This window comes from Mesoplodon mirus (assembly GCF_964341445.2).
Source record: "Mesoplodon mirus genome assembly, chromosome: 13".
Classification (NCBI taxonomy): domain Eukaryota; kingdom Metazoa; phylum Chordata; class Mammalia; order Artiodactyla; family Ziphiidae; genus Mesoplodon; species Mesoplodon mirus.
Window position 1 is genome coordinate 23,844,129 of NC_138989.1, and position 23,707 is coordinate 23,867,835.

The following is a 23,707-nucleotide window of genomic DNA, read 5'->3' on the forward strand; positions in this document are numbered from 1 at the left end:
GCGTGCTGTCCAAGGAGGTGCCTGAGCGAGTCTACTGAAAGATGGAAATTTTCTCCTAGAGATTAAAACTAAATCCTCTGAAAAAAATCGCTAAGACAACTCTTTCGGGCTCTTTCTCATCGGTGAGCCTGTTACAGGCATTTTTAATGTTTAAGCATAGGCGTATATTCAGGCATTTCTATAATCATCCTGATGTCGAGCGCTTGACGTTATGAGCCCCGTTGCCTGTTGGGATGGAAGGGGCCGGAAGGCTTAGAGGCGGCGCAGCGCTTTCTGGGATGCAGATGCGCTCTGAGGTGTGGGAGTACGAGTCTCCCTTGTCTGAGAGGCCGCCTCGGCGGTAAGTGAAGCTGGGCTCGCTTCGCCGTTGGCCATTGGCTTTTACTTTTGTCCATTCGCTGTTACCGGGATAAACAGAGCAAAAGCAGACTTTTTTCTTCACAGGGGTGGAGAGACTCGAGAGGCCACTTACATTTTCTGAGCCTTAGCGGAGTGTTGAAAAATGACGAAAGACCAAGCGGAATTACAGAACTCGTGGTATATTTAAAATGCACATTCAACACGTTTGAGCTTTTAATATGTATACACAAATTTCGTAGTGTGTTCCTCAAAGAATAATTACAAGATTTATACAAATAGTCACACCAAGTGGTGTGGTCTGGGAAGCAGGTAAAATTTGTAAAATTTGATGTTTTCTTCTTTCAGGCCTCTAAACTCCATTTGGAGATTGCCTCAAATTTTTATTTATTTATTTATTATTTAAGTTTTTTTTTTTTTTTTTTTTTTTGCTGTACGCGGGCCTCTCACTGTTGTGGCCCCTCCCGTTGCGGAGCACAGGCTCCGGACGCACAGGCCCAGCGGCCATGGCTCACGGGCCCAGCCGCTCCGCGGCATATGGGATCCTCCCAGACCGGGGCACGAACCCGTATCCCTTGCATCGGCAGGCGGACTCTCAACCACTGCGCCACCAGGGAGGCCCTATTTAAGTTATTTTTGACTGCTGCAGCACATGGGATCTTCACTGAGGCATTGGGGGATCTTTCGTTGTAGCTCACAGGCTCCCTGTCGTGGTGCGTGGGCTTCTCTCTAGTTCCGGCATGAGGGTTTTTCTCTCTCTAGTTGTGGCGCTCTGGTTCTAGAGCGTGTAGGCTCTGTAGTTTGCGGTACATGGGCTCTGAATGAGGCGCGAGAGCTCCGTAGTTGCGGCGCACCGGCTTAGTTGCCCCTCAGCATGTGGGATCTTAGTTCCCTGACCAGGGATCGAACCTGTGTCCCCTGCATTGTAAGGTGGATTTTTTACCACTGAACCACCAGGGAAGTCCCAAGATTGCCTCAAAATTTTAAATTTGAGGCCCTGTGGATATGACCTGACCCAAGGTTGTGGTGATAGAACTCACCCGTTAAAGGTAAATACAGACATTAAGCACTGGCTAGTGCTTGTTTTGAACAATGTGCATTTTATTATGTACTTTCAATTAAAGCTAAAATAAAGTAAAAACCTAGTGATTTTACAAACAGCAAAAAATGAAATGAAATGAAAACCGGGTAGGGGAAGGTGAGCTGGCAAAACTTTGAACGAACTTGCCAGAGAGGTGTGAGGAAAACCAGGGTCATGTGGTGCTCACAGCAGAAGACCAAGGAGTGTTCCAGAAGGGGGGCAGGAGAGAAGGAAGGATGGCAAAGATTGGTGCCACCATGAAAGTTATAAAAGGTGCAGAGGTGGTGGTCTCTATCACATCTCTGTTTAATTCATCAGTCTGGTACCTGCAGAAACTGGATTGATTCTGGAGAATGATTACTGTGCACTCAACCAAGTAATAGCCCTGATCACAATTGATGTGCTTGAAATTGTTTCATTGCTAGAGCAGATTAATAAGGCTTGAGGTATGTGGTTTGCTGCCATTGATTTAGCAAGTTCATTCTTTTACATTCCACTTAGAAAAGAGGATCAGGACTTCCCTGGTGGTCCAGTTGTTAAGACTCCATGCTTCCAATGCAGGGGGCGCGGGTTCGATCCCTGGTCTAGTAACTAAGATCCCACCCGCTGCGTGGTGTGGCCAAAAAAAAAAAAGAGGATCAGAAACACTTCTCATTCTCATGGAACTGATAATATTCATTTAGTTTTACGTTGGGGCTATGTTAACTCTCCTGCCCTCTGTCATAATACTAGTCTGAAGAGATCTGGATCATCGGAACAGCCCACAGATGTGACATTGATCTGTTACACTGATATGCTGATCAGACAGGACATGTAGAGAGGGCTCTGAAGCAGGTCCTGGCTGCAGAGCAAACCGTGCCCCACTTGGATCATCAGATCCAGCAGACCCTATGGTGTTGGTGGAGTCAGCGGAGGGAAAGATGCAGTATAGAGCTTACAGCAAGCCCCAGTGGGAGAATCACAATGCAGAACTCTGGAATTCTTGGGCAAGGTCATGCCACCTACTGCAGAGAAGTATACACCATTGAAGAAATACCTGCTGGCTTGTTACTGAGCCCTGGTAGAAAACAGTTGGCCATTGGTCATCAAGTGACCAAGTTCAGAACTTCCAATTATGAGTTGGGTTATTTTGGACCCAGTGAGGAATAAAAGTAAATGGGCCCAGCAGAGGTCATTATAAATATAATCAAGCCCTCCTGGGACCAGAGGGCACAAGTAAGCTGCATGAGCAAGTAGCCTAGGACCCCTACTGCACACAACAGTTGCTCCAAAATACCTTCCCTGTTTGCACCTAAGCCTGTATGGAGGTCCCACATGACTAGCTGAAAATGAGGAGGAAAAGACTCAAGCTTGGTTTATGGACAGGTTGGCTCAGTGCACAGGTGCAAAGCAAAAATGGACCACAGCTACATAGCAGCCACTTTCAGGGTTGGTCTTGAAAGACAGTGGAGATGGAAAATCTTCCCAATGGGTGGAGCTGCAAGCAGTCATCCACTTTTTATGGAAGGAGAAGTGGCCCAAGTTGAAAATACAGATAGGTTCCTGAGCAGTGGTCAGTGGTCTGGCTGTCTGGAAGGGGATCTGGAAGGAAAAGGACTAGAATATAGAGATAAGGAGGTCTGAGGTAGAGGCATATGGCTGGATGAGAGAAATAGAGAAAACACTGAGCCCCCAATATGCCACTATTCCTTGAGGAGACCAACTGGCCACTTGATAATTCAGCTACAGTGGGCCTTTCTGTCCTGGAAATGTCACCAGTTTGTCCTCAGAGAGATATATACCTAACCTGGGCAAGGGTCTGCCTTGTCTGCCTGCAGAGTCTCAGCCAGAGCCACTATTCAGCAGCCTATGGAATGCCTGATCTACAAGCATGGAATCCCACATATCATAGCCTTCAACCAGGGACCCGTTTTACATGCAGAGAGGTGTAGGAGTAGGCCCATGGCCTTGGGATCCCATGGATATACCACCTACTGCACCATCCAGAGACATCCAGCATCACAGAATGCTGGAACAGCCTTCTACAGGCATAGCTGAGGTACCAGCTTGGAGGAAATACTCTGTGATAAGCAAACCCACTTAACTCCCAATGACTCACTGGGAGAATATTGTGCTTCCCATTCCTGTAACTCTGAGCTCTGCAATGTTGGAGACCCTGGTCCTCAAAGAGGACATGCTTTTCCCAGGGGACACAGAAAGGGTTCCATTGAATTATAAGTTATGGCTACCACATGGGTACTTTGACCTTCTTGTGCACAGGGACCAGCAGGTTTGAAGAAGAGTCACTGTACTGGCAGGAGTAGTTGACATTGAGCAGCTGGAAGAGGTCACACTGCTCTACACAATGGGGATGGGACAACACGTGCAGAACCCAGGTGAGCTGCTTGGGAGCCTCCTGGTACTCCATTGCCCACTGCAACGGAGAATGGACACATGAATTACCCCTGGCATGAAAAGAGTTAACATACCAGAGGTTCACGACCCTCAGCAATAAGGTTTGGGTTATGCTATCATCAAGACCTGCTGAGGTAAGAGCTGAGACTCAGGTGAGTTTAGGATGGATGGTGGAAGAAGATGAATACCAACTGCAGCCCTGAGTCACGGATCAACCAAAGCAATGGAGGTTATAGTTTATTCCAGTAGTAGTTGATTAGGTTCCACTCAGGAAGAGAGGCCCATGGAACTATCCCTGAACCTGTGTGGAAAAGTAAATGTATGTGGTGCAAGGGGTGGACTGTAGTGGCTTCAAAACATGCCTCTCAGGTCTCCTACTGTGGGGAGCACAATTGCCCGACCGCCCCAGCTGTGCTCTGAAATCCATCGAGTGCTAGTGCGAAGGCTGTGCTTCCCATGGGCTCCCAGCCAATGACTGAGCACAGCAAGGATACTGAGGGAGGCCTGGTCCTTGGAGTCACAGGACTCCTTTGCTGGGTGACTGTTTTGTGTCAGTCTCAGCCTATCATCGATAGTGATGCTATCGGCTAGGAGTGCCTGGGGGGCCTGTACTACCAGTGGGAGCCCCCCGCACCCCAGACATTTCCCCAACTGGAGCCAGTGTCGTGGATGGACTAGTCCTTGCGGTTCTCACTGTGATTGCAAGATACACCTCAGCAACAACCATTAGGGAACTTTGGGGGGAAAAGAAAAGGTTTATTACAAGTCCTGGAGGGTACCTGGCACGTCTGGGGCCACACAGCAAGGTCACAGAGAGCATGCACCTGGGGTTTGCCTTTATTGGGGTTGAGGGTGAGGTGCCTAGGGTTTCACAGGTTCACTCTTTATTGGCACATTTAAAACAGAAGAGCCAGAATTAGGACATGGGAAGGGAAAAGGGGGGTCACTCAAGCAGTCAGTTATGTAGTTACCCAGGACTTTCTAAAAGGGGAATTTTGGGGAATTCCCTGGAGGTCTAGCAGTTAGGACTCTGCACTTTCACTGCCGAAGAGGCAGGTTCAATCCCTGGTCAGGGAACTTAAGATCTCACAAGCCGCTGGGCTAAAAGAAAAAAGGGGGGGAGGGACTTCATGGGTGGGGGCAGCCTGTCTCCTTATCTATTTGTTTAACTAGTAACTGTGTCCCGCAAAATGTTTGAGGTGTGTGTCTTTGAAATGAATGCCTCAGCAATCGAAAGCTTAACATCAGGCACTTACAATTAAAAAAAAAAAAAGCTTACTGTCAGGCACTTACACTACAGTAACTTTTTTTTTTTTATTTATTTTTATTTTTGGCTGCATTGGGTCTTTGTTGCTGCGCTCGGGCTTTTCTGTAGTTGCGGTGAGCGGGGGCTACTCTTCGTTGCGGAGCGCAGGCTTCTCATTGGGTGGCTTCTCTTGTTGCAGAGCACGGGCTCTAGGCACGTGGGCTTCAGTAGTTGTGGCACTCGGGCTCAGTAGTTGTGGCTCACAGGCTCTAGACCGCAGGCTCAGTAGTTGTGGCGCACGAGCTTAGTCGCTCCACGGCATGTGGGATCTTCCCAGACCAGGGCTCGAACGCATGTCCTCTGCATTGGCAGGCGGATTCTTAACCACTGAGCCACCAGGGAAGCCCCACTACAGTAACTGATCCCAGGGCTTGCCGTAGGCCTTGCTGAAAGTTTCTTAAATCTCTACAGCATTAATTATTAGAGAAATGCAAATCAAAACTACAATGAGGTATCACCTTACACCGTTCAGAATGGCCATTATCAAAAAATCTAGAAACATAACTAATAAGAACCTACTATATAAAAAATAAAGTAAAATTCAAAAACAAAAAAAATCTAGAAACAACAAATGCTGGAAAGGGTGTGGTGAAAAGGGAACCCTCCTGCACTGTTGGTGGGAGTGTAAATTGATACAGCCACTGTGGAGAACAGTATGGAGTTTCCTTAAAAAACTAAAAATAGAACTACCATATGACCCAGCAATCCCACTACTGGGCATATACCCAGAGAAAACCATAATTCAAAAAGACACATGCACCCCAATGTTCATTGCAGCACTATTTACAATAGCCAGGACATGGAAGCAGCCTAAATGCCCATCGACAGACGAATGGATAAAGATGTGGTACATATATACAATGGAATATTACTCAGCCATAAAAAGGAACAAAATTGGGTCATTTGTAGAGATGTGGATGGATCTAGAGACTGTCATACAGTGAAGTAAGTCAGAAATAGAAAAACAAATATCATATATTAACGCATATATGTGGAACCTAGAAAAATGCTACAGATGAACCTGTTTGCAGGGCAGAAATAGAGACACAGATGTAGAGAACAAACGTATGGACACCAAGGGGGGAAGTGGCAGGGGTGGTGGTGGTGGTGTGATGAATTGGGAGATTGACATATATACACTAATATGTATAAAATAGATAATTAATAAGAACCTGCTGTATAAAAAATAAATTCAAAAATTCAAAAAAACAAAAACAAAAAGACATGTACCCCAATGTTCATTGCAACACTATTTACAATAACCAGGACATGGAACCAACCTAAAATGTCCATCAACAGATGAATGGATAAAGAAGATGTGGCACACATATACAGTGGAATATTACTTGCCATAAAAAGAAATGAAATTGAGTTATTTTTAGTGAGGTGGTTGGACCTAGAGTCTGTCATACAGAGTGAAATAAGTCAAAAAGAGAAAAACAAACACCGTATGCTAACACATATGTGGAATCTAAAAACAAAAACAAAAAAAATGGTACTGATGAACCTAGTTGCAAGGCAGGAATAAAGAGGTAGACAGAGAATGGACTTGAGGACATGGGGTGGGAGGGCAAAGCTGGGGCAAAGTGAGAGTAGCATCGACATATATACACTACCGAATGTAAAATAGTTAGCTAGTGGGAAGCAGCAGCATAGCACAGGGAGATCAGCTTGGTGATTTGCGATGACCTAGAGAGTTGAGATAGGGAGGGTGTGAGGGAGGCTCAAGAGGGAGGGGATGTGGGGATATATGTATGCATATGGCTGATTCGCTTTGTTGTGCAACAGAGACTAACAGTATTGTGAAGCAATTATACTCCAGTAAAGATCTATCAATAAAAATATCTCTACAGCAGTCTCAGACCTCCCTTACCTATTTCCTTCCTTCCCTCTCTCCTTCACAGGGGTCATACCTGCACCATAGTCTGACAGGTCCGCTGGCTTCCTCTGGTTCCCTTTCCCTTTATACTCATAAGCGTTTTCCCCAATCAATCCTATGCACATCTAATACCATCTTGGCATCTGCTCTTGGAGGACCAGGACTAACACAACCAGTCATAGATTTATAGCTTGATTTTTCACAAACCAAATACACCCATATAAGCAGTACCCAGCTCAGGAAACAGAACATGACCAGCACCCAGGAGCCCTCCCTGCAGTGCCCCCTTCCAGTTCCTATCCCTCAAAGAGAATCACTAATCAAATTCCCACATCATACCTTAGTTTTGCCTATTTTTCAACTCTATGTGGACAAAAAAAGTCACCTGCTGTATCAGTAAAAAAAAAAAAAGGATGTTCCTGCCATCAGGCCATCAGCCACTGCAGCAGCCTCACTGGGCATCCTTGCTACCAAGTCCAAGCTCATACTGCTCACTGCACGACAGGCCAGTAAATTGAGAGATGAGTTGTTGTGGCAAGGAGTAGCGACTTTATTCAGAAAGCCAGCAGACTGAGAAGATGGTGGACTCATGTCCCAAAGAACCATCTTGCCTGAGTTAGAATTCAGGCTTCATTTATACTAAAAGGGGAGGGAGTAAAGTCAAACATTTCCTGGTCAGCCTCAGGAGGGGATGTGTTAGTTTCCTCCTGCCTGTAGTCATTCACAGGTGGGCCTGGTCAGGATGTGAGCTAAACAAAGGGATTTTAGCTTAGTGCTCATCACCTAGGAGGCAGGGGTCCCAGAGGTGGGTCATTATAATTCAAGCTTATAGGAAACATCCCTTTAGTGATTAACTTGTAATAGAATTCCCTATTCCACCCTGAAGGGATTCAGAATGGAGAAAAACAGGATACTAGCCCTAGATAGCTAAGGTGCATATCAAAGGAATGATTTCAATGAGCCCAGACTCCTGCATCTTCCCATACATAGAAAAGCACTAAATTCATTAACTTGAGATGTCTGTTTTTTCTTTAATTAACAGTAATCTTTTGATGTTCCAACTACCTGGGCTTTTTGTTGTTTTTCATTTGTTTCTTTGTGTGTTTTTTGTTTGTTTATTTTTTTGCAAAAGCTCTATGTATCCTGGCTCCTCCCTTACCTCTTCAGAACAGTCCCTTAGAGCTTTCTGAGAGGCTGTATCCTGGGCTTAAGTCCTCAGAAAGTCTGCTGAATAAAACATAATTCTAAACTTAAAAAAAATACTTATTTATTTATTTTGGCTGTGCCGGGTCTTAGTTATGGCACGCGGGATCTTCAGTACGGCATGTGGGATCTTTAGTTGCAGCATGCGTGCGGGATCCAGTTCCCTGACCAGGGATCGAACCTGGGCCCCCTGCATTGGGAGTGCAGAGTCTTACCCACTGGACCACCAGGGAAGTCCCAATTCTAAACTTTTAGGTTGTGCATTTTTTTCAGTAGACAATTATATCAATTGAATCTCATAGTATGGTTTGTCAAGAACTGTGAAAGGTCTGAGATGTTACTCCATTCACACAGATACATAACTTTTATATGTGAATACTGAAGAAACATGAGGCTTCTGGGTCAGGAAACAGAGCTCTATCTTGATACTCACAACCAGATTAACAGCCAGGGTAACATTGCAGCATCATTCCCCGCACCTAGACCCACAGGCAGTGCAATGAGAACTGATGGAAACTTTCTATGTGAGTGCCAAGTTACACCCCGAAAATGAAGGATAGAGAACAACAGATTTTCTAATTTCTACCTGCAGCAGAAAAGCAGCTGCCTCTCCTCTGCTTTTTGGAGATTGAATGAAAAGTATCTTAGATACTTACCCTAACCTGTTTGAATGTAAATGCATTGCTTCAAGGACTGGATAAGCCCCAGTGTCTGGCTTCTGTGACCTAGAGCTGTTTGGATGTGTGGACTTCATCCATTATGACAGGGAGATAGCTCTCTAGTCTTCCTGGTACCTTTGGGAGCTTAACTCTGGGCCTAGTCTGGGCTGTAACCATTTGACTCTCTCAGGGAGATAAGTTCTATTATCGTTTTGTTTCTGTCTCTCCCCCCCACCTCTAACCCCCGCCACAGCATGCCCAATTGAACCCGAGCTTCTGCAGTGGAAGAGTGGAGTCTTAACCACTGGACCACCAGGGAAGTCCCTATTATCCTTTTGGATAAGACCAATTAACTACACAAATGGCTACAGATTAAAGTCTTATGGTATGTGGAAAGCAAAATGCTTTTAGGGGAAGTTAAAGCAAGCATTTGCCCTTTATATTGTATACATTTCCACATCTCAGGAGGCTAGGGCTTTTTACAGGAGGACTGAGACATCCATGGAGATTTTAGTTCCCTACATGCTGTTTTCTTTTTTGTTTGGCTTCTTTCAATCAACATTATGTTTGTGAAATTCATCCTTATTGTTGTGTGAATGTTCACTCATGCTAATTTGCCATATAGAATATACCATACTTTATCCATTCTATTCTTGGTGGAGATTAGGTAGTGCAAAAATTCAACCAATTGTGGAGATAGGGAACAGTCCACAAGACTACTCCCACTCTGACACCAGTTGCAAGTGCACGGATCCCTGAGATCATCCTCAGTTTTGATAATGCACTAGAAGGACCTTCAAAACTCAGTGAAAGCTGTTATACCACAGTTAACAGTTTATTACAGGGAAAGATACAGATTAAAATCAGCCAAGGGAAGAGACACTTGGGACAGGGTTTAGGAAAGTACCAAACGTGGAGCTTAGTCATCCTCCCCCTAGAGACTCAGGGCAGTGTCACTTTCCTGGCATCAATGCATGCCGCTATACATGGAGTATTGCCAACCAGGGAAGCTCACCAAAGCCTTGGTGTCCAGAGTCTTTATTGGGCTCCATCACTCAAGCAGGGTTGACTACCCATGTGGCTGATAACAATTTCCAGCCCTCAGGAGGTCCAAGCTGCTATCACATGAACCAAAGTGCCCCACCCTAAAAAACTGTTATCTGTCTGGCTCAAGGCCCCCAGTCAAACAAGGACACTCCTATCAGGCATGACATTCCAATGGCTTAGAGATTACCTCCCAGAAGATGAGGGCAAAGGCCAGTCCTCTATTTCTCCTTGCAGTTTTTTTAATTCACCTTTTATTTTATAGCTATATTATTAGGTTTAGAATGGTTTAAAAAATCTTAGTGAATTGAATCTTTTATCAATATGTGGTAACCCTCTGTTCTGGTCATTGTTGTTGTGTAATAAATTATCTCAAAATTTAATGATTTAAAACAAGAATCATTTTGTTATCTCATGGTTTCTGAGGGTTAAAAATTCGGCATGGGGGAATTCCCTGGCAGTCCAATGGTTAGGACTCCGTGCTTCCACTGCAGGGGGCACAGGTTCAATCCCTGGTCAGGGAACTAAGATCCCTGTGTGGCACGGCCATAAAAAAATAAATAAATAGAAATTGGGGATGGGGTCAGTTGACTGTTTCTGTCTATAAGTCTTATGCAGTTGAAATCATGAAAGCTGGAATAGTCATGAAAGCTGGAGAAGCTGGGGGCTGGCTGGACATGCTTCTGTCTCTTCAGGTAATCACAGGGCTTCTTCAGGTAATCATGTGGATTACTTTCCTGGGCCAATTTAGGCTTCCATCCAGGATAGCAGCCTCAGGGCGGTTGGACTGCTTACACAACAGCTCTCAAGTGTTGCCACGAGCAAGGTGGCAGTGCATTTTCTTTTCTGACTTGAAGTCATATATTATCACTTCTCCTATATTCTGCAACTTACAGGCAAGTCACAAATCTGCCCAGATTCAAAGGGAGGGGACTTAGACTTTGTGGATGAATGACAAAATTATAGAAGACCACAGTGGGACAGGGGGTATTGTTGCAGCCATCTTTGCAAAATACAATCTGATATATGCTCTTTGTCTCTATTAATGCTTTTTGCCTAAGACTATTTGATCTGATAATAATATAACTAAGCCAACTTTATTTTGGTTGGTATTTTTCTGCTATATCTTTTTCTAACCTTTCACTTTTAATCTTTTTGCATTTATATGTTATAGGAATTTCTCTTGAAAACATAATATAGCTGGGTATTTTAAAAACCAACCTGATAGTCTTCGCCCTTGAACTGGATAGTTTAATCCATTTACATGGATTGTGATGGCTGATATATTTGGGTTTCTGTCTTCTGTCTTATTTTTGTTCTACCTGTTCACTTTTTCTGGGTTTCTTTTTTCTCCCCCTCCTTTTTGTTTTCTTTTAGATTAAATTCTCCCCACAATAATTCTGTTTGTCCTTCTACTAGTTTACATACTCTGTTTCTGTTCTTTAAATGATTATCCAAAATTTTTAACTTACACATTTGACTTAGCAGATCCTAAAGTTTATCATTATCTTTGTCTTCTTCAGAAATTTTAATAAAAGGATCTTAGTAGGCTTTAACTCCAATCTGAACCCTCTAGACTTACATAAAATTGTTGAACTTTACCTTAATTTTAAACCCTGTATGTTACACATTATTGGTATTGTTTTATGTACTCAATATTTGTTTACATTTATCTGCAGCCTTGACATTTTCTTTGCTCCCATTCTTACATCTTAGACTTTCCTTCTGGAATCATCTTTTTTTCTCTTCTGGAAGTATGTTAGTCAGGTTCTAGCGCAAGTAAACTCTCAGTTTTGGGGTGTCTTAAAATGTCTTTATTTTACTCTTAATTTTTGTTTTTGAGTGATGGTTTCACTGAGTACAGAATTCAAGTGACTAGTACAGTCTCAACACAATGAAGATATCATTCTAGTCTGATCTGACTCCCATTGTTATTATTGAGAAGATATCTGTCAGTAGAATTACCATCTCTCTGTAGATAATGTGTCACTTTCTGTCTTCCTATCCAGCTTGAGATTCACTGGGATTCCTCATTCCAAGGATTGATATCTTTCCTCAATTCTGGAAAATCCTCAACCATTATATTTTCAAATATTGCTTCTTCTTTCTCACCATTTTTTTTTCCTCCTGTAGTTTCCATTAGACTTATGTTGGACCATCTTACTCTGTCTTCCATGCCTCTTAACAGCTCACATTTTTTTGAAATCACATTTTTATTGATTTAACTTGCAAAAAGAAGCATAAAATTAGTATGTATGGGCTGATTGAGACAAAATTGAAGTCAATCAACTATGATATTTGATAATCTATCAAAAAGATGATACTAAGATTTTAATTTCTACTAAGAACAATTAAAATCAAAATGTGAGTCTTTGAGCAACTGGTTAAAGTAGCATCACTTTTAACCTAGTCTCCCAAAAGAACCCCCACTCTCCATAAGTTGCTTAAAATCAGTAGACCCTCCAGAACATAGGATTATTTATTTAAGGACACCAGCAAAATATCTTCAAAGTCCACAGAAATGATGAGGTGATCATTTTAAGGACTCCTCCTTTTTTTAAAAAAGAAGTAGACTTTATTTTGGGGACTTCACTGGTGGTCCAGTGGTTAAGAATCCGCCTTCCAGTGCAGGGGACGTGGCTTCGATCCCTGGTTGGGGAACTAAGATCCCACATGCCACGGGGCAACTAAGCCCACGTGCCACAATTACTGAGCCCACGTGCCACAACTAGAGAGAAGCCTGCGAGCCACAACTAAGACCCAATGCAGCCAAATAGATAGATAGATAGATTGATAGATAGATTTTATTTTTAATTTCACCCCCCCCATGCCGCACAGCATGTGGGATCTTAGTTCCCTAACAAGGAATCGAACCCACACCCTCTGCATTGGAAGCGTGGAGTCTTAACCACTGAACTGCCAGGAAAGTCGCCAGGACTTCATTTTTTAGAACAGCTTTAGCTTTACATAAAAATTGAGTAGATAGTGCAGAGAATTCCCATATATCCCACAGTCAGTTTTTCTTATTATTAACATCTAACATTAGTATGGTACATTTGTTACAATTAATGAACCAATATTGATACTTTATTATTAATATACATTATTCAGATTTCCTTAGTTTTAAACCTAATATCTTTTTTTTTTCTGTTCCAGGACACCACGTTACATTTGTCATGTCTCTTTAGGCTCCTCTTGCCTGTGACAGTTTCTCAGACCTTCCTTATTTGTGATGACCTTGACAGTTTTGAGGAGTCCTGGTCAGGTATTTTGCAGGATGTTTGGAATTTGTTTTTTTACTCATGGTTAAACTGGGGGTTAGAGGGACTTCCCTGGTGGTCCAGTGGGTAAGACTCCGCGCTCCCAATACAGGGGGCCCAGGTTGGGTCTCTTGTTGGAGAACTAGATCCCACATGCATGCTGCAACTAAGACCCAGCATAGCCAAAATAAATAAATAAAATAAATAATAAATAAATTTTTAAAAAACTGTGGGTTGGAGGAAGAAGACCACAGAGGCGAAGTGCCATTTTCATCACATCCTATCAAGGGTGTATGCTGTCAACATGATTTATCATTGTTCACCTTGGCTTTGGTCATTTGGTTGACGAATTGCTTGTTGGGCTTCTTGATTGTAAAGATGCTCTTCCTCCCACCCACTTTCTGTACTGTATTTTTTGGAAGGAAGTCACTCTGCACAGCCCACACTTAGGGAGTGGGGAGTTATGCTCCCCCTCCTTGAAGGCAGAGTATCTACATACATTATTGGGAATTTTTCTGCATGAGAGATTTGTCTCTTATCCATTTGTCTTAGTCTGTCTGGGCTGCTCTAACAAAATACCATAGACTTGCTATAACAAAATACCATACCATAAGTAGCTTGCAAAGAACAGAAATTTGTTTCTCACAATTCTGGAGGCTGGAAAGTCCACGACCAAGGTGCCGACAGATTGGGTGTCTGGTGAGGGCTTGCTTTCTGGTTCATAGACAGCCAAATTTTCACTGTGTCTTCACCTGGCTGAAGGAGTGAGGGCTCTCTCCGGGGTCTCTCTTTTTTAAAAAAATTTTATTGAAATATGGTTGTTTTACAATGTGTTAGTTTCAGGTGTATAATAAAGTGATTCAGTTATTTTATTTATATAGATATATTTATAGATATATTTATATATATATATATTCTTTTTTTAACATTCTCTTCCATTATAGGTTATTACAAGATATTAAGTATAGTTCCCTGTGCTATACAGTAGGTCCTTGTTAGTTACCTACTGGGGTATCTTTTATAAGGAGTCTAATCCCATGCATGACGGCTCCTAATTACCTCCCAAAGGCCCCACCTCCAGAAAACATGGCATTGGGGATTAGGTTTTGTTTTTTTTTTTTTTTTTTTCCGGTACGCGGGCCTCTCACTGTTGTGGCCTCTCCCGTTGGGGAGCACAGGCTCCGGACGCACAGGCACTGTGGCCATGGCTCACGGGCCCAGCCGCTCCGGGGCATGTGGGATCCTCCCGGACCAGGGCATGAACCCGTGTCCCCTGCATCGGCAGGCGGACTCTCAACCACTGCGCCACCAGGGAAGCCCGGGGATTAGGTTTTAACACATGAATTTGGGGGGGGACAAACGTTCAGTGTATGTCAGTGTTTATTTATTTGTTGAATCATTTATTTATATCAGTATGTAAGCATGGATATTTATTTTTTACTTTGGGTTATAGTCTAATATCACTTTTGTTGCTCAAATTATTCCAGCTTTGGCCACTAGGGGCCCCCCTTCAGTTTGCTCCTGTATCCCTTTGACATACTCCATCAGTGTGGGTGCACGTGTGCATGTGTGTACTTCCTTACCTTCTGGCCCTATAAGATGCTCCAGGCTCATCTTGCATATTTCTTGTCCCAGTCCTAGTATCAGTCATATTAGGGGAACCTGCTTCCTTTTATTGGAGAACGGTTATTATAAATCAAACTCTGGGCACTTGGTAATCTTATTGCTACTGTGCTGTCTTTGCTTCTAGACCCTCTCAGCTGACAGCAAAAAATATGTTTGTGTGTACTGTTCTGTTGTGTACACACATACCTATAACTATTTCTGGATGCAACCATCTTTGTCTGTATTAAGCTAAACATGAATTCATACTGATGTCTCCACCACTACCATCACCACACAGATCATTCTAGCCTCCTCCCCTTGCTTGTCTGTAAACCCCGACTCCAAGAGTGAGAAACCTGCCTTCTGTAACCTGCCATCCATTTGCTTAATTGTTCAATTCCAATACTCATGTCTGCTAGCATCAGAATTATTAACTCTCACCCTCATGATATAGTGCTTATGTGCAGATCTTTTTGCCTTTATTCTACAGACCCCACTCATCATCACAGTTTCTTAAGTCAGCACCCTTTCCCCACTCTTTTTTTTTTTTTAACAAATTTATTTATTTATTTTTGGCTGTGTTGGGTCTTCTTTGCTGTGTGTGGGCTTTTCTCTAGTTGCGGCGAGTGGGGGCTACTCTGTTGCGGTGTGCGGGCTTCTCATTGTGGTGGCTTCTCATTGCAGAGCACGGGCTCTAGGTGCGCGGCCTTCACTAGTTGCGGCTCGTGGGCTCTAGAGCACAGATATATATATATATTCTTTTTCAAACTCTTTTCCCTTATACGTTATTACAAAGTATTGAGTATAGTTTCTTGTGCTATACAGTAGTTTCTTGTTGGTTATCTATTTTATATATAATAGTGTGTATCTGTTAATCCCATACTCTTGATTTATCCCTCCCCTTCCTTTGGGATTCTTTGAGGTATAGGTTTGAAGTACATTACGAAAGAGATATCATTTTTTTCTGCCATGTACCAGGCTGGTTTTTAAAATATTATTTATAATAATAATAATAATAAATCACTTTTAGTCTTCATTATTATTGAAGGTCTTAACAGTGGAAATGGAAGCGCTCCCAGAAAGGCAGGAGCAACAACAGAGGAAGGTCCCTTGGCCACTGCCTGCCGTGACCTCAGTCAATTGTCCCCTCTGAGCCTCAGTTTCCTCATTAACAAACTGGAGGATGATGGAGCTGTTCTGAGGACTAATTGAAAAAAATGTATGTCCGTTGGCACACAGTGGCCACTCAGTTTTTATATCTTGAGTCAGAATCTGTTTCATGAACACAGACTGCGGGCCAGTTTCCTGACCTACTTGAATCTTCATAAAAACTCTCCCACATGTGGGTATTGTTATGACCCCTTTAGAGATTAAAAAAACGGAGGCTGAGAAATTAACACGCCCAAGTCCACACAGAAGTAAAGGGCATATTCTGCAACTGAGCTCAGTTGGTCAGATGCCAAGTGTCCTTCTAGCTCAGCCATTGCTGGCCGCACCGTGCAGCATACGGAATCTTAGTTCCTGCGACCGGGAATCGTACCCTCGCCTCCTGCAATAGAAGCACGGAGTCCTAACCACTGGACCGCCAGGGAAGTCCCTAGCTCTGCCATTTCTGATCACCAGGACCTGGAGGCATTGCCTCTTCCACTGTTTCCCTGCCAATCCTCTTTCCTCAGCTACCTCTAGCCTTTACACATTCTGTTCCCTCTGCCTGGAATACTGTCTTTGGCTGGAGAAGTGGCCAAAGGAAAGGAAGATGAGCCCTATATTTACTTTGAAGCTGGACCCAGACCTCTGCAAGAGTCACCTGTGAATTCAGAACAGTTCCAAGGATCTGTCTGAGCAGCTCTCCTGGGACCTGCAAGTAGGAATCCAGTGTGTCCCCTCCTGAGGTCCTGTCAAGACCGCTAGCCTTTGAGGAGGGAGGGGGAATGCAGGGGAAAGAGGGGAAGGCTGCCGGACAGGATTACTCCAGTCCTGCCACAGCATCATTTGATATTTCCCAGCCTTGGGTTGGGGAGAAAGAATTTTCCTCTACCGTTCAAAGGTTCTTTTGGCTGGTCTGATGATCAAATTGACATGAGACAGAGTAACAGGAGAAAATCAAATTTAATTTTGTAAGTACGAGAACCCTACATACATGAGAGGTTCAAAGATAGAAAGGTAAAATGAGGTATTTATGCCATCCTGAGCTAAGGAATGGGATAGGGACCTGGGGCTTCAACAGGAAGGAGGGCAATTCACAGGAACGAGAAGCAAAAGAGCAAACATTTGGTAATTAGATATTTGCCCTGCCACACAGATGGGTCACTCAGATAAGATTCATCTCTGGTAATAATTCTCATTTTGGGAGAGACTTCCAATGTAAGTTCTTCCAGGTAGTTAAGGGAGGGACAGACGTTTCTCTTGAGCCCACAGGGTCTTGATTTCCTTTAGCTCAAAAGAATCCATATGCTGTGGCATGTTTGGGGGAGGCTGGAGCTGAACCTCTTCAGTTGCATGGCTTAAGATGGTCCAACAGTCTTGTGTTACATGCAAGGCTGTTTTCTCTTACTTAGCTGGAATGCAGATCCTTAGAATTTGGAAACTTGCTAAGTGAACACTGACTGTTCCCTGTAACATTCTTTCCTGGATTTTGACAGATAGTTATTGATAAGAGCTGAAAGTGTTATGAGCTCAAACCACACACTAGGCACCGTGCTAAGCATTTTATAAGCATTCTTATTTGATCCTCATGAGAAACCTATGAGCACGGTGCCACACACCCATTTTACAAGAAACAGGCTTAGAAAGGGTGTCTCTTGCCAGAGGTCACAGAGGCAAGACTAGAGTCCAGGTCTGTGGGATGACGCCTTTTTTGGTGTTGCTGTTGAGATTTAATAATTTTTTTTTTTTGCCTTATCAAGGACATTCTTAAGTGAAACCAGCTTTTCCCCACCCTGGAGTGCACAGGGGTAAAGAATACAGTGACTACTAGTACAGTTTGGTGTCACTGCCTTGATTCCTGCTAAGGCGCTAGCAGTTTTAGATGCCACTGCTTTACACCATGAGTGTAAATACCCAAAAAGCGAACAAGGCAGATAATGTCTTAGTATTTTCTAAAGTAATTTTGAACTCACAGACCCCCTAAAAGAGTCTTGGAGGCCTCCAGGGATCCACAGACCACACTTTGAGAACAATCCTCTGGGTTATGGGACTATCAGTGATTTTCTGGTTTTTCTTTCCCTCTTCTTCCTCTACCTCCTTCTTCTCCCTTAACATGTTTTCTAATTTTTCATGCAATCCACATGTCTTACTTATATAATTTTTAACATTTAAGATTAATTATGAACATCTTTCTACATTAAATGGACTCTAAGATTTTAATATATTTACATTTTAAATTAAGAAAATGGATATTCCATATGTAACGATACAGCCATGTATTTATTATATTCATTCTTCTCACGCCACCTTCACACATACAATTTTTTTTCACTTCACCTTTCTTTTTTTTTTTTTAAATTGAAGTATGGTTGATGTACAATGTTATATAAGTTTCAGGTGTACAACATAGGGGTTCAAAATTTTTCAAGGTTATACTCCATTTATAGTTCTTATAAAATATTGGCTATATTCCCTGTGTTGTACAGTATATCCTTGTTCATGCATAAAATTTAATTTTTTTCCTGTTGGATTCTTTCTTAGGCTGTATCCTAGTCCAGTCATCCTGAGACCACCAAGAACAAACCTTTAGTCTGACAGTCAGCTCAGTTGATCCACTGCAATGAGGGGGAGGAACTGAGGGCGTCTGACTACACAGAGGGCAAGGCGATTACAGGATTTGGGTGAAGAGTGGGGTTAGGTTAGGTGAAATGTAGACCAAGCAGTGCTGTTTTTTTTTTCTTTTTTGGCCATGCCACGTAGCATGTGGGATCTTAGCTCCCTGACCAGGGATCGAAACTGTGCCCCCTGCGGTGGAAATGTGGAGTCTTAACCACTGGACTGCCAGGGAAGTCCCAACCAAGCAGTATTTTGATAGGCTCAACACAGCACAGGGCTGCGTGAGAAGTGTCAGCTTCAGGTTTGGACAGCAAAGTATCCTGTGTAAGTGGAAACTACAAAGTTGAGACAGGCATGGAACGTAGAGTCCAGGAATTCCATACTGGGGCAACTTCTCTGTGTCAAAGTGACTTGGCGCCTCTGGGGTTATTTCTTTCTTACTAACATAATTTCAGACAGCAAATTCCTGATAGTTTGTGATTGTAGGGGAAAAAAAGAAATCCCGGTAAAAAAGTACAAGTAATAGTCACTCACACAGCATGGTTATCGGGACACTTTACAGTTGTTGTAACGTGACCTTGGGAGAAATGTTTCCTGTTTATACTGCAGCTGGCTTTGTCCGTGCCTGTCTGGACAGGCAAACTTTTACCTGCTTATTCCAAGCTAATCTTTACTTTCTCAGCTATAGACCCCCAAACAGAAGTCCTGAACTAAATGATTTAGTCGTTTTTCTTTTTCACTTCCCCTGATTGCATTACCTGAAACAGTCCAGTTCCACCCCCAATCAGTCACTCTGTTTCTAATAGCTATGGAAATGCACCTCATCCCCACTGGTCACTACAGTACCTTCGAGTCCTCAGGGATCAGAGGTGACTCTCCCAAGGAAGCTGCTTCTCACCAGAGGCTGCTGTCCTGGAGGTGGCAGGAAACAGAATCATTGCCACCTGCCACAGGCAGAGGATTGGGGAGTGGGGCAGTCCCATCCCAAACCAAGGCAGCTCCATTGCCCACAAATTTCCAAGGCCCCTGTGGAAGTCTGAACCCAAGAATCTGCAGAAGTTGGGCCTCTAGCTGGCATCCCTCCTTCCCTGGAACTCTTCACCCTGATGGGCTGTGCCCAGCCTCCTTGCACTAGACGATCTAATTTTATATTTATAAGGTACTTCCGTAAACAGATGCACGTCTCTGTATTTATTTATGTCTGTATTTATTGGCTTGTGATAAGTCAGGATTATCTTGAAAGAATGAACTGTGGCAATTTGCCATAAAATGATTGCAATAAAAATTTTATTTAGAAGTGATTAGAGATGTTTTAAGGTCATAACATCTTCACGAGTTGAGCTGGAAGGGAGCTTAATTAGAATGATCTTCTCCAACCCTTTCAGCTCACACAGGAGAAACTCTTTCAAACTCAGAGAGGTTAAGTCACCTGGCCAAGGTAACACAGCACCTCCAGAGCTAACTCTTGGACATAGATTCTCCTGTGGGCCTAGGCAGGTGGGGAATCCTTTGTTCTCTCTCCTCCTTGAAGAGATTTTTTTTAGGTTACTTTCGTAGTCCTGACAAGTGGCCCTGCTAACCATGGCTTTGTGTCTCAGATGATTAAGTCTTGTTCTTTAAATGGCTTTGTTTTGTCTCCAGGAGGCTCCCAGCTTTCTGATCGGCTGAGAAAACTGGCCTGTCTGGTCTGGTTCGGCTGCACTCCACACACCCCTACCCCCACCTCACTGCCGGGCGGGCCGGCAGAGAACAGCTGACTCCAGCCGCTGCTCATGTGACCATCGCAGCTCCCTGTCCTGCTCCCTGTCCCAGGCCAGGGTGGACACTTTCAGGGGCCCCTTCTGGGAGGGGTACCAGGTAGGCACCCCAGCCCTGCCCATCCACCTCTGGAACAGCCAAGGGGATACAGGACAGGAGTGGTCGGACAGACTTGGGCAGATCAGAAGTCAGACCTGCGCTGGTCCAGGGCTCTTTGGGCAGTGGGGACAGAATGTGGTTGGCCTCGCAATGTCGCACACCACCGCTGCTTGCCCTCCCCCTCCCCCTGTCCCCGACCTCCGGGAAGGCCTGCTCTGCCCTGCCCTTCCTTCCTCTGTTCTTTGGCCTTCCTTTCCCCTCAGCTACAGACCTTTTCCCCTTTCTCTCTGCTGACTTAGCAGCGTGCCGCCGGGCGTGGAGGGATTAATCAGTGACAGGAAGCTGCCTCTTTCGGAGCAGTGACTGCTGTGGTCAGGAGAGCCTTTGCCAGGCCAGCCCTAGGAATCGGTCCTGCTCCCCGCCTGCTGCTCACCCCTGCTCCTGCCATGGGGTGCCTTGGGGCCCTCCTCTTCCTGCTTGGGGGCCTGGGAGCTCTCGCCCAGATCTGCGGTGAGTACCTGGATCTACTCCGTGCCGCTTGCCTGCTGGGTCCTTAGAAGAGAGGACCATCTTGTCCAAGCCCCTCATCATATAGCTGGAGAAACAGGCTCAGATGTGTGTGTGTGGCGGGGATGACTTAGCTGCCCCTCTGGGCTCCCACAGCAGTTTGGACTTAGCTGGACCTCAGTGTTGTAGCACATTGTATTGAGATGAATTGTATGTGACTCGCCGCCAGACAAGATCACTTCCATTAATTCAGTCATTTGTTCATTTATTCATTCAATACACATTGATTGAGCCTTCTGTGTGCCAGGCACCATGTTAGGCTTTGGGGAAAGAACAAAGAGCAAGACAGGTCTCCCCGCCTCCCTCCTAGAGCTTCCATTCTAGTGAAGGGGATGGCGGTCAAGAGGCAAGTCAGTGCTGTGTTGGGGCCTGTGATGAGTGCCAAAGGAAGCCCAAGGCGTGGAGGGTGTGGGGGAATGCCAATTCAGGGAGAAGGAGTGGGAAGGATTTCCAAGGACCAGGGGGTGATGCAGGAACTGAGACCTGAAAGAGGAAAAGGAGCTGGCAAGGAAAGGAGTGAGGGGCGGGCACCCCAGCAGAGGGAAAGCGAGCGTGTGGAGACCCTGGCGGGTCATGGTGGTGGCAAGTCGTTTGCTTTACATTCCATACAGGGGCCTGCCTTCTCCGGTGCCCCTGGGAGTATCTCGGGAACTATTGGGGCCTATTAGGGAGTTGGAGCGCACAGGCTCAGGGCTGCTCGTGCCCTGGAGCCCCACGGGAAGCAGAGGCAGGAAGGGAAGGTGGGCCGCCCGCCTCTCTTCATCCCTCGTCGTCCTCTGCCCACAGCGTTTCGCTCTGCCTACACCAGCAGGGTCTCCTGTGACCCTTGCAGAAACCGAGAGGCAGGTTCAGTCGTGTGCAGGTGACACATGAAGCAGTCAAGGGTTGAAGGGGCCAGGTGACCTGCCCAAGGCGCCCCAGGTTTCCAGGGCTTTGCTGGACTCAGTTCTCAGAACTCCAGGTCACAGTCTTCCCTGGGCACCAGGAGCCTCCTGCCCGGCATGTTCCACAATTGCCACCAGACCCCTCAGCCCTTGGCTCTCAGTTCCTGTCCAGGCAGTCCCCAGGGGAGACCCGGCACCCTCAGTGGGTGTGAACCTTTCAACAGTTGGTCCATAGGCCTGACCCCAAAAGAGCCCTGGACTGGGTTCGGGGGTGCAGCCCACTGCTGCTGGGCCATTTAGTCACTCCCAGTCTCATTCACTCACTTGTAAAATGGGCTAAGAATGCTCCCCTGCCTTCCTCCTTGGTGTGATGCAAGGATCCCACCACCTGCTTTACCAGGTTCAAGCCCTGTGTGGCTGTGAAACTGACCCAGTCCTGCACTAGTGCCCATGCAGGGTGGGCTCCCTGTGCTTCCTCTTGTCAAAGCCAGTCCTCAGCTGGCAGAGCTGGGCGGCCCTGTGAGCTGGAGGCCCTGAGGGGAGGGAGCTCACTTTTATTACCACGGGTGAATCTTAGCAGCTCCTTCCTGCTAAGGAGGCTGAACTGTGTTTACCCACCTCTCTTTACAGCACCAGCTCCTCTTCCTATCACGCTAATCCCAGGGCTGACTCAGAGGTCAGAGCCCAGGGTGGGGGCGGGGCTCCCTCCAGTTTGAAGAAAAGGGAGAGGAAAAGAGAACTGTGGAGGGAGAGATAAGGAGAGAGACAGGCTGAGAGATGGAGAGAATGAGATAGATCCAGAGAGAGAGAGAGAGAGGGAAATTCCTACAGAAATGGGGGCAGGCACACAGAAAAGCACTGAGAAGGAGAAAGGAAAAGAGAAACAGCCCCCTCCCCAGTTCCTTTGCTCCGTCCCCTGGGAGGGGCGGCCTGCCCAGCAGCTGGAGCCCCACAGCAACTGGGAGGCAGTAAATGGGGAAAAGTCTAAAGTGGCTCCAAGGCCACCTACCCAGCTCAGGTTCCCTCCCTGAGGGAGGAAAGCGCCAGTCAGCTGGAGCTGGGAAACACCCCTAAAGCTTCTGCTTCCCTCGTGGGTAAATCCCTAAGCACACAGATAAATGGTCGCAAAGGATGGCTTTCTAACAATTCACCTCACAGTCTCAGGTCCTTTTCACCTAAACTGAGGGGGCAGGAAAAGCGTTATTTTGAGATCTGCCCAGAGGAAGTTCACCAGGCAGCCCCAGTTAGCCAGTGGGCAGGCTGCAGTGTTTTTGGTTTTGTTTTTTTTAATTGGAATATAGTTGATTTACAATGTTGTGTTAGTTCCAGGTATACAGCAAAGTGAATCAGTTATACATATATATCCACTTGTTTTGAAGATTCTTTCCCCATATAGGTCATTACAGAGTATTGAGTAGAGTTCCCTGTGCTGTACAATAGGTCCTTATTACTTATCTATTCTATATATAGTAGTGTGTATATGTCAATCCCAGTCTCCTAATTTATCTGCCCCCCTTCACCCCTGGTAACCATAGTTTTGTTTTCTACATCTGTGACTCTATTTCTGTTTTAAAACTGGTTCTGTAATCTGTTCCCAGTGTGAGCTGAAGTTTTTGTAAACGGGTAGAACGCTCCCACAACTTTGGACTTCTGTCTCCTCTTTTGTGCAATGCAGTGATGACAGTACCTACGTCACAGGGCTGGCCTGAGGACCGAGGGAGGTGGGGTGCAGTGCCTGGGGCATCCAGTCTCTCTGTCACTCCTGATGGGCAGAGTGGCTGCCTGGCACCCGCTTCCTCTGCCCTGGGCCCACCACCTCTCCCTGGCCCACTCCAGCCACTCTTTCAGG

At 45.1% G+C, this 23,707-nt stretch overlaps 1 protein-coding gene across 8 annotated transcripts in view; it reads left to right on the forward strand.

The window, feature by feature from the left end:
- Positions 1–252: 252 nt before the first annotated feature.
- TCN2 (transcobalamin 2) overlaps positions 253–23,707 on the forward strand; it is a 33,834-nt gene continuing 10,379 nt past the window's right edge. For 2 of the 8 annotated variants that reach the window (XM_082640091.1, XM_082640097.1), the window contains exons 1-4: positions 253–340; positions 13,080–13,188; positions 20,192–20,407; positions 20,707–20,917. In XM_082640091.1, the coding sequence (XP_082496217.1) occupies positions 20,854–20,917 (64 nt within the window). In that variant the 5' untranslated portion in view covers positions 253–340; positions 13,080–13,188; positions 20,192–20,407; positions 20,707–20,853. Of the gene's footprint in view, positions 341–444; positions 538–3,697; positions 3,814–13,079; positions 13,189–20,191; positions 20,408–20,706; positions 20,918–23,707 lie in introns of all 8 variants that reach the window. The other 6 variants (XM_082640092.1, XM_082640093.1, XM_082640095.1 and 3 more) reach the window with 6 other exon arrangements.